This window comes from Peromyscus eremicus, chromosome 23, assembly GCF_949786415.1.
Source record: "Peromyscus eremicus chromosome 23, PerEre_H2_v1, whole genome shotgun sequence".
Taxonomy (NCBI): domain Eukaryota; kingdom Metazoa; phylum Chordata; class Mammalia; order Rodentia; family Cricetidae; genus Peromyscus; species Peromyscus eremicus.
This window is the reverse complement of record NC_081438.1, coordinates 41941208-41956771: the sequence shown is the minus strand read 5'-3', so window position 1 is coordinate 41956771 and position 15564 is coordinate 41941208. Positions and strand designations below refer to the sequence as shown.

General features: G+C 47.3%; 1 protein-coding gene across 2 annotated transcripts in view; it reads left to right on the top strand.

Moving 5' to 3' along the window:
- Insr (insulin receptor) overlaps positions 1-15564 on the top strand; it is a 113430-nt gene that overhangs the window by 7429 nt on the left and 90437 nt on the right. For both annotated transcript variants that reach the window (XM_059248921.1, XM_059248920.1), the window contains exon 2: positions 13031-13582. In XM_059248921.1, coding sequence (XP_059104904.1) covers positions 13031-13582 — 552 coding nt within the window. The remainder of the gene's footprint in view (positions 1-13030; positions 13583-15564) is intronic.

Genomic DNA, 15564 nt, shown 5'->3' with positions numbered 1-15564 from the left:
AGGCTGGTCTTGAACTCCCTATCCCTCTGCATTCACTTTCTGAGTGCTGGGATTACAGACACACATTCCCACACCTGGTTTATGTTGGGGATGGAACCCAGGGCTTTGTGCATGCTAGGCAAGCACCCTACCCACCAAGCTACCGTGGGAGCCCACAACCCCCTGTTCTATGTGTGGCATGTGTGGCTTCCTGTTTGCTCGTTTTTTGTGTTTTTTTTCCCTTCATTTTGCTTAAAATGACCCCTCGGAATATTTTGAAGGTACCGTCTTTTATCTGAGACGTGAAGGCTGTGTCTCACTTTGAAAGTCTGTGTGCTCAAAGATTCTTGGCCATTGTGTCCACTGCTGCACTATGCAGGAGAGCCAAGATGGAGAACCAGCCTAGATGTCCACTGACAGGTTAATGGACAAAGAAAATATGGTCCATAAAGTGGAATTTTATGCAGCCATGAGGAAAAATGTAATCATAGCATTTCCAGGAAGATGGATATAGCTAGAGATCATTACGTTAAGGGAGATAAGCCAGATTCAGAAAGAGGAACACCACCTGCCTCATATTCTCTCTCATGTATTGAATAAGAAGTATGTGGTGTGTGTATGTGTGTGTGTGTGTGTGTGTGTGTGTGTGTGTGTGTGATGTATCTGTGCATAGTGTGTGTGTTTGTGTATGTGGTATATGGTGTGTGTGTGTTTCTGTGTGTGGTATGTGTGTGGTATGTGTCTCTGTGTGTAGTGTGTCTGTGTGTGTGTGGTGTATGTTTGTGTGTGATGTATCTGTGTGTAGTGTGTGTTTGTGTGTGTGTGGTATATGTGTATGGTGTGTGTGTTTCTCTGTGTGGTATGTGTGTGTGTGTGGTGTGTGTTTGTGTGTGATGTATCTGTGCATAGTGTGTGTCTGTATCTGTGTGAATAGTGTGTCTGTGTGTATGTGGTGTGTTTGTGTGTGTTTATATAGGCGATTGTAAGGGGGAGGATGAGATCTTAAGGGAGACAAGAAATTAGTTGATGGAATGCATATGATAAAGTCAAAGATGAGCTGGGGCTATGCTCAGTGGGTAGAGTGCTTTGCCCAGCATGCATTTGGGTTCCATGCCCAGTACCACATAAGCAAGACCCACACCTGCCATCCCAGCACTCAGGAGGTGGAGGCAGGAGGATTAGAAGGACCTGTTGTTCTTGGCTATAGGGTGAGTTTTAGGCCAGCTTGGGCTACATGAGACCTTATCTCAAAAGTAAATAAATAAATGATTGTGGGCAGACACTCGGAGGAACCCAACCTCCAGGTTGGGTTTTTAGGTAATTTAGGGTGTTCCACGGAGCAGAACGAACATGCAATTGGCCATAGGCGTTCCCCATGACAGTTTAGCTGGTCAATTTCCTATCTAGAGTTCTTTGGAATGCAAACAATTGTTTTTGCTAATATTTTCATCCTTATGCAGATCCTTGGTTATACCTTCTGGAAAGTTCACTCAGTGGCTCGGGCTTCAGTTTCTTTGAACAGGTTTGACCCAGCTAGCGAGTACTTCATTTACTTTGGAGTTTAACAAACTAATTTAAAACACTTTTAAACATTTATTTGTTTATTTTGTGCATATGGGTGCTTGTGGAGGTCAGAGGACAACTTGCGGGAGTTGGCTCTTTCCTTCCATCATGTCGGTCCTGGAGTTCAAAACAAGGCCGTCACGCTTGGTGGCAAGCACCCTGACCCCCTGAGCCATCTCTCCGGTCCTGTTTTGTTTCCAATGGGGGAATTTTCTGGTCTGCCCGCTGAAGGGCGCAGCTTGAGCTCCAGCTCCGAGGCAGTGCAGAGAAGACTACAGTCTTCCCTTTTGCCTTTGTGGGAACGTGGAAAGTGTCGGTGCTTTTTACAAACTGTGTTGGTCCAGAGTAGGGACGGCTCCAACACTGGGCCTGTGTGAAGCGTGTGTGTGTGTGTGTGTGTGTGTGTGTGTGTGTGTGTGTGTGTGTGTGTGATGTATCTGTGCATTGTGTGTATGATATCTGTGTGTAGTGTGTGTGTGTGTGTGTGCCTGCCGGCCTGTCTACGTTGTGGAATCCTGTTATTGTTGAACCCATCTTCCCTGGTAGATCTCAGCTCCACAGAATCTGAGGATTTGTCTAGACTTTTGACATTCCAAACTTGTACCTGTGGAGGGTTGAGCATCTGTCTTCTTCCTCTGAGGAGAGGGAGTTCTTTAGGGTTTTTGAATATGCGTGGTGTATTTGTGTATGTGTTTATGTGCATATGGGTGTGTGTGTGTGTGTGTGTGTGTGTAGGGGGCCAGATTTTGATGTCTGTTGTCCTCTTTGATCCTTCTCTGCCTCTCATATTGGTACAGCGCCCACCATTTGACCAGAAAGCTGGCCAGCTGACTGTGGGTCACTCCTCTGATTTCCTTGGAGCTCCTAGATTGCAGGGGCCTCTTTGGCCATCCACAGTTTAAATAGGTGCTGGGGATCTGAACTCCGGTCTTCACCCTTGCGGGAAAAGTGCTTTACTGTGGGTGACAGCTTTAATTGTCACGTTGACATGACCCAGAATTACCTGGGAAGAGTCTCAAGAAGAATTGTCTACATTGGGTTGGTCTGTGGAGGATTGTTTTAAGTTAGTTGATATAGGAGGACCCATCCACTGTGGGTGACACCATGCACTAGCGGGGTCCTGAACTGTGTAAGAGAGGTGAAATTGAGCAAGCATGTGTGAGCTGTTTGAAGTTCCTGCCTTGACCTCTTTCCTGCAGTGATGGACCTGTAACCTGGAACTGTGAGCTAAAACAATCCCTTTCTGTGCCCTAAGTCGCTTTTTCAAGATCTTTTATAATAGCATCAGGCATTATGAAAATAAGACACCTGCTGAGCCATTACCCAGCCTCCAGGAGGAGCTCTGAGGGACACCCTTGGAGCCATGTGCTGGCTTCGGCTTCCGTGTCTCTTGCCGGCTCTTGTTTGATTTGGGAGGTCTTCTGGGGGCACCTGTCCGCGTGCACGACAGCTGTGTGAGAAATTTTCGGAAGGATGACGGTCTGGGTGGGGAAGGCCTGTCCCCGATCTCTCACTTCTGCTCATCATCCTTCGTTGCTGTTCCTTTTCTCTGTGGATAATAAAAGAGGAGCCTCTGTGTGTCTTGTGCCAGTCGCCTGTCCCATTGCTGTGGTGAGTCATTTGATGAAAGTGACTTCGGGAAGGATGGGGGGTGTTTTGGCTCACAGTCCATCATGGCCGGGAAGGCGTGGCAGCAGGGGCCCGAGGTAGCTGTCACATTGCATCCACAGCCAGGAAGTAGAGAGACAGCCGCTGGTGCTCAGCCACTCCTCATTCAGTCCAGGAGCTGGGATGCTGCTGCTCATATTAGGATGGGTCTTCCTACCTCAGTTAACCCAGTCTAGAAACTGCTTCACAGATGTGCCTCGACACTTCTGTCTGTGGTGATCCTAAAGCCCATCTAGTTACCAGTGAAAGACAACCATCTCAGGGGTGGGAAGATAGCTCCCTGTGTAAAATACCTGTGAGAGCAAGGATGAAGACCGCATAATTAGATCCCCAGAAGGCTCAGGAATTCTGGGTGCTCCAGTAATTCCAGTCCCAAGGCAGAGAGAAGGCAGCCATATCATTCGGCCTGGGTTTGATTGACAGACCCTGCCTCAATGAGTAAGGCGAAAGAGGGATCAAGGATAATTCCTGACACCAACCTTAGGCTTCCACATGTCCATGTAACCCTTCACGTATAAACATGCATGTACGTACACATGCATACCGTATATAAAGACACATGAAAATGGAAAAACAAAACAAAAAGATTAACCATCATGCTTTGCATCCAGGTAATATCATTTCTTTGCTGGGCTCATGCATGACTCATGAGTTGCTCAGAAGAGAAAATAGGTGTAGAGAGGGCCAGGGCTTGCTTATGGCCACATAGCTGGGAAAAGGCAGAGCTGGGACTCGAACACAGGATTAGTTCCTTTGGCCTCCCTGTGAAAAGTGATATGGATACATGGTGAACTCAGATAGCCCAGAGCCCAAACTCACAAGTACGAAGAGTTTTGGTAGTGAAAGCTTTCCCAGGCTTGGCGATGGCTGTTGGTAAGACATTTGCTGTGCAAGCACAAGGACCAGAGTTCAGATCCCCAACACCCATGTAAAACAAAACAGAAGGACAAACCAAGCAAGAGGCAGTGTGCATCTGCATCCCCAGCACTGAAAGGTGGAGACCGGAGCACTGATTAGTCTTCTAGGTGGGTCTTCTTAGCATATGTAAGCTGCACATCTCTATTTATCACACATGCAATTGCTCTGGTTGACACCTCTTGAAGATCTTTCTGTGTCATTGAGGGGAGCATCTTGTTATGTTTTTTATAGTGTTCTATCACATCTGCTCACACAGATCCTGTTTTTGTGTCTTCCTCCTCCCTACCTGCCCTGCAAGGTGGGTGGAGCCATGTCTAAGTGATTGAGCAAAACCTCAGATTTCTCTTTCATAACCCATGAAACATGTAGTTTGAAAGGCAGTAGTTATTTTTCTCTAAATTTTTTTATTACATTTATTTATGCAGAGTGCGCACACACACATGCGTTCTCACACACATGCACGCTTGCAGTAAGGTACACAGGTGGAGGTCAGGGGACAGCTTGTGGCCAGGGACAGAGTTCTTTTTTTTTTTAAAACATTTATTATATTTACTTTCATATGTATGTGTACATGCTCATGTGGCAGTCAGTCTCCATCCACCAGGTGGGTCCTAGGAATGGAACTCTGGTCATCAGGCTTGGCAGCAATCACCTTTGCCCACTGAGCCATATTTTTGGCTCTTACATAAAAAGTTTAACTAAAAAAAAAAAAAAAATTAAATTACGTGTATGAGGTCCAAATTCTGGCGGCCAGACAAAAGCCAGCATTCCTTAGGAACTTGTGAAGCTGCCCACCCCTACCAGAAGGAGCCATTTCCCTTTATCCCTGGCAGAGGGAAGATGGCTATCTGTGACACCAAAGTGCATGCTGGCCTCCAGCCTCCCTCAGTATCACAGGTGGCTAGCTCTTCTCACCTCCTCCCCACCGTAAACTTCTCTAGCGCCTAAGCTTCCCTCCCACAGCCTCTCATCCTCCTTATAACCCTGCTATTTCACTGCGCTCTTTCCTGCTCCTCTGCCCTCTCCTGGTTTCTGTTTGGACTTCTCCTTTGCCCACTCTCTGTCACCCTCCTACACTCTCCTCCTCTCTATGTGTTGTCTGCCCCCCTCACTCTGCTCCTGTTTCTCTCCTGGCCAGGTCTGCTACTTTCTCTCTGCTCTGGACTCTCCCAGACACCTCTGGCTGTTCTCTCTTATTTACCGTAAGACCTTCCCCTCAGCCATGCTATGGGCGGTCATGTCTTCAGCTCCTACAGTGTGTTTGCTTTTGGGCATGTGACCATGTGTGTGTAGGTGCCCTGCGAGGTTAGAGGTGTTGGGCACTCCCTGGAGCTCATAGATGGCTATGAGCCACCCAACAAAGGGTGCTGGGAATCACACTTAGGTCCTCTGCAGGACCAAGTTGTCTCTTCAGCTTATTTTTTATTTTTCATATGCTGTGTGTAGTCTGTGTATGTGTGAGCACATGTGTGTGTGCGGAGGCCAGAGGTTGACATCAGGATATCTTCTCTATAATCACTTTCTACCTTATTTGTTTAGATGAGGTTAGAGGTAATGTTTCAGTTAGGTTTGACTATCCAGTGACCCCTGTGACCTGCCTCTCTGTCTTCCCAATGCTGGGACCACAGGTGTGTGTGGATTTTATGTGGGTATGGGCTACTCATGCCTGCTCTGTATGCACTTTACCCACCAAACTGTTTCCCTAGTCTGTAGGTGTATGTTTATTTGCTTATTAATTTATTAATTATTATTATCATTATTATTTTTTTTTGGTTTTTTGAGACATGGTTTCTCTGTGTAGTTTTGGTGCCTGTCCTGAATCTCACTCTCTAGACCAGGTTGGCCTTGAACTCACAGTGGTGGCGCACACCTTTAATCTGCTCGGGAGGCAGAGGCAGGCTTATTTATTTTTGACACTAGGTCTCATGCAGCTCAGGCTTGTCCAGATCTCACTGTGTAGCAGGAACCCCTGAGCACTTGAACCCATACCTCTCCTGCCCCACCTCTGAGTGCGGGGATAACCTGCATGCACCACCATGCCCAGTTGATGTGGTGCTGGGGAGGGCATCCAAAACATCTCTGTATGCTAGGATCAGGAGCTCAAGATCACCTTTGGCTTTATAGAAAGTTTGAGGCCAGCCTGGGCTTCATGAGACTCTATCTTAGTATCATCATTATCAACAACAGAAGCAATTAATTAAGAAAAAAAAAAAAAGAAAGAAAATTGAGTGGGGTATGACACCATAGCTGTCATCCCAGCTCTGAGGAGACTGAGCTAGGAGGATCTTGGGTTTGAGGCTAGCCTGGGCTACATAACAAGACCTGGTCTCAAGGACTGATTGCAGAGGAAAACAACATCAACAAAACAACCGGAGGGTGGAGAGGCCAGCATGAACAAGTGATGCCCAAGGCTGGGAGAAGCTGAGCTGCCAACCGGACTTCCTGCTTCCCGCCTTCTCCACCTCCTGTGAATCACTTAAGGCTTACTTAGATTTGATGTATTTTATTTTATGTTTGTATTTTGCCTGCATGTATGTATTACACCATGTGTATGCCAAGTGCCTGTGGAAGTCAGAAGGGGGCGTTCGATCCTCTGAGACTGGAGTTACAGAGCTGCCATGTGGGTGCTGAGAATCAAACCAAGTCCTCTCTCTGCAAGAGCAGCCAGTGTTCTTAACTGCTGGGCCTTCTCCAGGCCCCTTATTAAACCGTGAAGTATCCGTCATTCCCACCCACAGGGGCAGAGTTGGGGCTGAAGCTGCTGGAATTCCTACAAGAATTTCTGGTGCCAATTCTGGTATCTTCTGGATATTTTTTCTGTTCCAACAGTAAATTGCTCTATTGTTTTCAACTCACAGGGACACATCAGGCTTTAATGAGTTAAGAGTTAGATTTCCAGAGAGATTAAAAAAGCAAAGTGCTTGTTTATTGCCCCTGCAATTAGATCCTTTTAATCTTTATTTATAGTAAGGTGAGTGAGACAGAGTTTACATACTGTATAGTTCTTCCAGCTCAAGCACGGAATTTGGTAGTTTTGAGTGTATTCACAGGATTGTGCAACAGTCACTGCGGTGTTAGAGCGATTTCATGATTTTCCCCTCTCCCAGGTCCTACCAGATTCTCCCCACCTCCAATCCACCCAAGTCCATGCTCTTTTTCTCTCTTTAAAAAACAGACCAAAACAAAACAAAAAACAACGTCCCCAACAAACACCACAAAAACACAAAAATGAAAACCAAAATCAACAAAGACCAATAAGACAAAAAAATGCCCAAACAAAACAAAGAGACAAAAGAAAAAAGTCTACAAAAATACCATTGAGTTCGTTTTGTGTTGGCCAACTACTCCTGAGCGTGGGGCCTACCCTGAAGTGTGGTTCCCCCTCTCAGTGCTGGGACTCAGTCTGGACTGAACCTGTGCAGGCCCTGTGCCTACTGCCGAGGTCTCTGTGAGTTTATATGTTCTTCAGTCCTGTTGTTTCTGGAAGACACTGTTTTCTTGGAGTTGTCCATCACCTCTGGCTTCTACAGTCTTTCTGCTCAGCTCCCTGATCCCTGACGGGAGAGGTGTGACATCCCACTTAGGGCTGAGTGTTCCGAGGTCTCCCATTCTCTGCACATGGTCTACTTGTAGGTCTCTGTTAGTTCCCACCTACTGCAGGAGGAAACTTCTTTGATGATGGCTGAGTGAGGCCCTGAGTACGTCCTTAGGAGTTGCTTTATTGCTATATTCTTCTAGCAGAATTACTGTATTAGGTTTCCCCCTAGGCCCACGACCGGTCTAGTCACAGGTTCTTGGCCACGTTAGCGTTTTCAGGCATGGATTCCATCTTGTGGAGCGGGCCTTCAATCCACTCCGACAGTGTTTGGTCTCTCCCATGGCGTTTGTGCCGCTACTCACCAGTGCGCCAGAGACTACCCTTGTGTCACTCCTCAGGTGTGTCCACCTTGTTGTTTTGAGGCAGGGTCTCATGCAACCTGGAGCTCACTGTTGAAGGTAGGCTGGCCTGCCTGTGGGCCTCCAGGATCTTCCTGTTTCTGCCTCCCCAGCACTAGAGTGATAAGTGTATGCATCTGTGCTTGCTTTTTTTTTTTTTTTTTTTTGTAATATGGGTTTTGAGGATGGAACACAGCTCTTCATGTTTGTTCAGCCAGGACTTTACTGAGCCTTTTCCCTTTCTCTTTTGTGTCTGTGGTGCATGGACGTGTATCTGCATGCTAGCATGTGTATGAGTGCATGTATCTGTGCATATGTGTGGAGGCCACAGGTTGATGTTGCATGCTTCCTTGAGGCAAGTGAGGCAGGGTCTCTCATTTGAACGCAGAGCTCACCTGTTCATCTAGTTTATCAAGCCAGCTTGTTCTGGGCATCTTCCTCCTCATCTCCCAAGTGCTGGGATTACCAGGCAGGCTGTCATCCCTGCCTGTCATTTATGGGGTGCTGGAATCAGAACTCTGCTCCTCACATTTGCAGGACAAGTGTGTTACCACTGGGCTGTTTCCTAGCCCTTGACCGAGTCCTTGCACCGTGCCTTGCTCTCTCTATTCAGCCCAGGACCCCGGCCCATGGGATGGTGCTGCCCACATTCAGGGAAGGTCTTCCCATCTCAGTTAACCAATGTAGAGACTTCCTCGCAGACACAGGCTTGTCCCCTGGTGCTTCTAGATCCTGTCCACTTGTCAATCAAGATTAACCTTGACACAGTACATCTGTGGGTCTCTGCCTGTCAGTATGTCCATGCTTGGAAGACAGTGGGGTGGCAGGAACATCAGACCTGCTTGGTGTGACTGCGTGGGGTTTGAGCTGGTATCCTGGTCTCTTCAAAGCTGTCTCCCAGGCTTCACCACTGAAGGGGGCCTCCCGCTCCGTTCAGAGCCTGGCTGGCAAGTATCTTGGGCAGTGTGGTGGTTTTACTGTTGCCTGGGGCTGGGGCTTCTAACTTCCTGGGAATAAGTGTGTGGCTTCTCTGTTAATAGAGTTTAATGTGCTCTATGTGGGTTACGAGGCAAGAGCACCAAATCCAAGGGCTTCGGGATGTACTTCCCCAACTCACTTTTGCACACCACTCTCAGATTAGATTCCCTTGGCCCCTTTGCGTGTGTGTATTCGTGTGTGTGTGTGTGTGTGTGTGTGTGTGTGTGTGTGTGTGTGTATGTACACTTACACATATGTGCACATCCCTGCGGAGGTCAGATGGCAACCTTAGGTGTCCCTGTTTTTTTTCAGACAGGGTCCCTCACTAGCCTGGACCTTGGTAACCTGGCTAGCCAGTGATCTCCAGGGAGCCGTTGTCTGTCTCTTCCCAGTACAGAAGTGATAGTGCTCACCAAGGGATGGAATTCAGGTCTTCAGGCTTACAAGGCAGCACTTCATCCGTGGAGCTGTCTCTCCAGCTTGGATTCTTTTCTTTTGAAACAGAGTTTCATTATTTTGCCTGGATCAAACAATCTGTTCCTTCTACCTTAGTTGGACGCACATGTGTGTCCCACAGTGTACATATGGCGGTCAGAGGATGTTTCTCTCTTTCTACCGTGGGAGGCTCAGGGATGGAACTCCAGCTGTCAGGTCTGGTAGCAAGCACCCTTACCTGTTGTGCCATCTCAGTGGCTCCAGGGTGGATTCTAAAGTGTGGGTGGCTTCTGAATGATGCTAAGGGATCGTGACCTGGAGCTAAGCAGAGTGTGGTGGTCACACCTGTGATTGCAGTGCTTGGGAGGTTGAGGCCGGGAGTAGCCAGGAGGAGCCTCGGGAGCATGGGGACAGAGGAGGAAGGGGGAGAGGATGAGGAAGAAAAGAAAAAGAAGCTGGGGAGACGTCTCAGTCAATAAAAGACTTGCCTTGCAGGCATGAGGAACTGAATTTGTTCCCCAGAACCCAAGAATCCAGTAGTGGTGGCTCACACTTGTAATCGTAGCTAGGGTGGAAGAGACGGAAGGATTCCTGGGGCTCACTGACCTGCCAGCTCAGTCTTCTCAGTGAGCGCCAGTCTCTAAAAGACCGCGGGAGGCATCTGAGGAAGAAGGACACCGCTGTCTTTTGCTTGGGGGTGGAGGTGGGGGTTTCGAGTGCACAAGACAGATTCACCCAGAGATGTATGTTACGTATTTGGGGGAAAATCAACATCAACACAGGTAACATGAATTAAGCACCTACTGTCTCTTGTCTTAAATTCATCGTTTCTTTTATTGATCCTGACAGGTCATATGACATTGGGGACAGGGAGTTTTGTAATTGTTTGGCAGAGTAACCATTTAGCACGGTGTTCTAGTTTGTTTACTGTTGCTTGGATAAACACCATGACCAAAAGCAAGCCTGGAAGGAGAGGGTTTATTTCAGTTTATGGCTTGTAGTCTATTATGAAGTGATGTCAAGGCAGGAACTCGAGGCAGGAACTGAAGCAGAGACCATGGAGGAACACTGCTGACTGGCTTGCTCTTCCTTGGCCTTCTTAGACAATCCAGGACCACCCACCTGGGGGTGGCACTACCTATAGTGGTCTGGGTCCTCCCACACCAATCAATCATCAATCAAGAAAATACCCCACAGGCTTGCCTCCGGGGCAGTCTGATGAAGGCAGTTTCTAAATTGAGATTCCCTCTTCCCAGATGACTCAAGCTTGTTTCAAGTTGACAAAAACTAACGAGCACACATGGCTTAAGGGATGGAGGGTTTTTAGGAATATTGAAGATTGTGGTTGTGAAGTGTGCCCGGCCATGGGAAGCCATGGAGGGGTTGGAACTTGGCAACCACACCACTCTTAGGAGACTCAACACTCCCTTTGTGTTTGAGCAAAGAGATGGAGGTTGGGTTTCCTGGGAAGCGCTTGCCACACCCAGGTAAAAGGTTGGCAAGCCAGGAGGGCAGGCCAAGGAAGCAGAGCCAGCCAGGGAGGTGGGTGAACACAAAACAAAGACATTCAGTTTTTCCTTGCCCCCCCCCCCCCCCCCCCCCCCCGTTCTGATGCGAGGACAGTTTCCTGTCAGTCTTTTCCTGAAGAACTTCCACGCCGAGGCTCAGGGACGTCGAGGCTCAGGGACGCCCGGCTGGGGTCGGCTGCCCTTTCCTCTGCACTTGACATCTTACCCAACTCTCCTGTTGAGCCAATTGCCTCATAGATAGGGTGATGATTATGTTAAGGCTTCTAACTGGGCCTGCCAAAGGACTTATGTTCTTTGCCTTTTGAAAGGAATTATTTAGGCATGGTTGCTTTACAGTGAGAGCCATTCATCGGGGCTGGCTTAGGAATTTGAAATGCAGAGCCCACAGTGGGTGACCACAGAGCTGGCACTGGTCCTAATTGCAGCTTTCCCATCTTCTCTGATGAGGACTGGACAGAGGGCCTTGTGCACAGTAGACAGGGGCCTCTACCTCTGAACCACTGCCCCATCTCCCCAATGGGAGATTCTAGGCAGGGGCTCTACCCCTGAGCCACACCCCAACCCTCACTGGGAGATTCTAGGCAGGGGCTCCACCCCTGAACCATGTCCTCCAGCCTAGTCCATGTATCCCAGGTTATCCTCAAACTCATAATCCTCCTGCCTCAGCCTCTTGATCACTGGGCTTACAAGTGGCCACCCCTAGCACACCATATAGCATTCTCTCTTCGTCCACTGATGGACATTTATGGCAATGGCTGTTATCAGAACTATAAGAAATAACACATGCTGGTGAGACTGTTAAGGAAAGGGAGCTCTTACATACTGTTGGTGGGAATGTCTGCTGGTACAGTCATTGGGAAACCAGTATAGAGGCTCCTCAAAGCCTGGAAATAGATCATCCTTTACTAGGCAACTCTCCAAAGTTCACGAAATCTGGATATGGAAGAGACACTTGCTCCTGTCACAGACCAGGTACTGTCACTAACAACCAGGAAGATTGTCAAGGAGCCCTGTTTTTTTTCCTCCATTAAGTTTTTTGATTGGTGTACCAAAGAAGGGGTTTCAAGCTATGTTATTTTATGTGTTTATGATTTTAACTTGCTCATCACCTCTGCCCCATTATTCTTGCTTGGCCCTGTGCCCACCCACAGGTGTCTTTCTTTACCTCAACCGGCCTCCTTTCTGCTTCTGTCATGCACATACATAATATATATACACACACAGATATATATGCACATTAATATATGTAATTATTTCATTCTGTCTGTCTAATACTCCATTGTGTCTACATGCCACATTTTCTTTGTTATCTGTTATTATTATTGTTTTTTGAGACAGGGTCTCAAATAGCCCAGGCTGGCCTCTTACTTGTTATGTAGTTGAAGATGACTTTGAACTCCTGACCCTCCTGTCTCTACCTCCTAAATGATGGGATTATAAGCGTGCCCCACCATGTCCAGTGTGTGCTGGGTATGGAACTAAGGGCTTCATGCATGCTGGGCAAGTGGTCTACAGCTGAGCCATAGTCTAGTTAGTTCTCATCTATCGATCGCTTGTTTCATAACTTAGCTATTGAGAAGATGTCTATACACAATGTATGCCACATTTTCTTTATCTATTTATCTGTTGATGACCTCAGCTATCGTGAGCAGAGCAGCAGTGAACATAGATGTGCAGGAGTCTCTGTGATGTGCTGACCTAGAATGCTCTGGGAGATATAGGCCCTGGTGTGCGTGCGTGCGTGCGTGCGTGTGTGTGTGTGTGTGTGTGTGTGTGTGTGTGTGTGTGTGTGTTAGAAGCCAAAGGTCAACTTTAAGTGACAGTCGTGCCTTAGTGGATAGCCCTCCACTTTGTTTCTTGAGACAGGGTCTCTTACTGGCCTGGAGTTTACTGATCCATCTGTCTCTGCATGCCCCAGCCCTCAGGTCCTCATGCCCGCGCAGCAAACACTTGCTGTCTTCCCGACTCTGGTTCCCTTCTGAGTCCCTGGCTCATCGACTTTGCTTCTGTTGTCTGCCCTCTAGTGTGCCCTGGCATGGACATCCGGAACAACCTGACCAGGCTACATGAGCTGGAGAACTGCTCAGTCATCGAGGGCCATCTGCAGATACTCCTGATGTTCAAAACGAGACCCGAAGATTTCCGAGACCTCAGTTTCCCCAAACTCATCATGATCACTGACTATCTGCTTCTTTTCCGTGTGTACGGCCTGGAGAGTCTGAAAGACCTCTTCCCCAACCTTACTGTCATCCGAGGCTCCCGCCTCTTCTTCAACTATGCTCTAGTCGTCTTTGAGATGGTCCACCTGAAGGAGCTGGGGCTCTACAACCTCATGAACATCACGCGCGGCTCCGTCCGCATTGAGAAGAACAACGAGCTCTGTTACCTGGCCACCATTGACTGGTCCCGGATCCTGGATTCTGTGGAGGACAACTACATCGTGCTCAACAAAGATGACAACGAGGAATGTGGGGATGTCTGTCCGGGCACTGCCAAGGGCAAGACCAACTGCCCGGCCACTGTCATCAATGGGCAGTTTGTGGAACGCTGCTGGACACACAGCCATTGCCAGAAAGGTATGCTCCATTCTAAGCCGTTCTCCCTGGTCCCTAGCCCCAGGGATGGTAGACTTCTGTAAAGGCTAGGTGATGAAGGCTGTAGACTGCAAACCCTAGAATCTCCATCAAAAAATATGCTCACCCCCCTTATCTATGAGAGATACACTTCACTGTGGTGCATGTATATTATCGTGTGTGTGTGTGTGTGTGTGTGTGTGTGTGTGTGTGTGTGTGTGTATCCATATGCATCTTTACTTTTCTATTGCTGTGATGGAATACTCTAACAAAAATAAACTGAGGGAGTTGGAGTATGGCTCAGCATTTGAGATCACTTCCTGCTCTTCTAGAGACTCACGCTCAGTTCCAGCACCTATATCACTGAGAAGATTCAGCACCCCTGGCCTCTGAGGGCTGTGCATGTTGTGTATGCAGACAGACATACAGACAGACAAACACACACACACACACAAACTATGTCACTTGGTAAGAGATTAACAACCATAACCAATACTGAAATAGAATAACTATAATGATATTCTCTAATAAAATTACAAGCATCATCACTCTTGTACTTGGGGAACGCCATTAAGTAAAATGAAGGTAACTTGAATATAATCATCATGTCTTGACAGCTAATCTTACACTTGAAGTTGATTCACATCTCAGGTGTGGCAGAACAGGGCATCTTGAAATTTTATTATGCTACCCAGAAAAGTACATGATTGAAAACATATGAATTGAATATTTCTGGAATCTTCCATGTGATAGTTTACAGTTAACTGTGGAGTCTGAGACTGTGGGAAGTGAAATCTCTGATAGGGAGAGATGAATGAGTAGACTGAACCCCGCCATTGTAGTAGGCGAGCAGCCACAGTTAGGTGTCTAGACATGGGTGTGGCTTGGATGTCAAATCTTTATTTACAGAAATAAGTAGGGGGGCAGAGTTTTCAGGAGGGCTGTTTGCCCCCCGCCCCCCAATGCTGGATAGTGAATGTTCCTGTGGTCCTCTGCTTGGTTGAGGAGTAGACTATGTAAGGGTATGGATTTGACTTAGCATGTTTTTCTTACCTGATTATAGAAGTCAATTTGTAAGAGATACTCAGAAAAAGAAATGTGTAAAAATTCAACTTTGATAAGAGTAGTACATTTTTTTTTATATTTATTTATTTTTATTTGTGAGTGTGTGTGTCTGTGTGTCTGTGTATATGCATGTGTGTTTGTATATGAGTGTGCACATGTATACCATGGCCCACATGGAAGTTAGAGGACAACTTTCAGGAAGAAGTTGGTCTTCTTCCACATGTGTGGGTCTAGAGGATCGAACTCAGGTAGCCAGGCTGGGGGCAAATGCCTTTACTATTGAGCTGTCTTTCTCTGTCCTTCATGTCTTTAGCCTTCTGAGTTATGAGGCACTTAGATACTTCAGTGTTTTAAAAAAGAATTTGGCTGTTTTGGGGTCCAAGCTTTATTTATTTTTTAATAATCTTCATTTTATATATATGAGTGTTCTGCCCGAATGAATGTCTTTGTATCTCACATGAGCCTTTAGACGCCAGGAGAGGGTGTTGGATCCCCTGGAATCGTAGTTACTCGTGGTTGTGAACTGCCTTGTGGGTGCTGGGAACTGAACCCAGGTCCTCAGCAGGAGCAGCAGGTGCTCTAACCACTGAGCCACCTCTCCAGCTTCATGTTTGTTTCTTTTAGGCTTGTTTTCCAGAAATGAAGTTTCTGGGTCAGAGGCTCCTGATCTGGATTGCCAAATGGCTTTCCAGAAATGTTGGACCTGTGGACTGGACTCCCAGCCTTGAATGGAGAGAGCTGGCCTTTGAGTGTTGTTTAAAAAAAATCTTTCACAAAGTCCTGGGGTGGGTGCGAAGCCTATACTGTGACTATTTATCTTTGTACGTGTTTGATTTCAGGGCAGAGCCTTTGGAAACATGTTTATCATTCAGTTTGTCTGCTCCTCTCTTTCCTGGTCTGCAGACCTCTGTGGGCGGGGC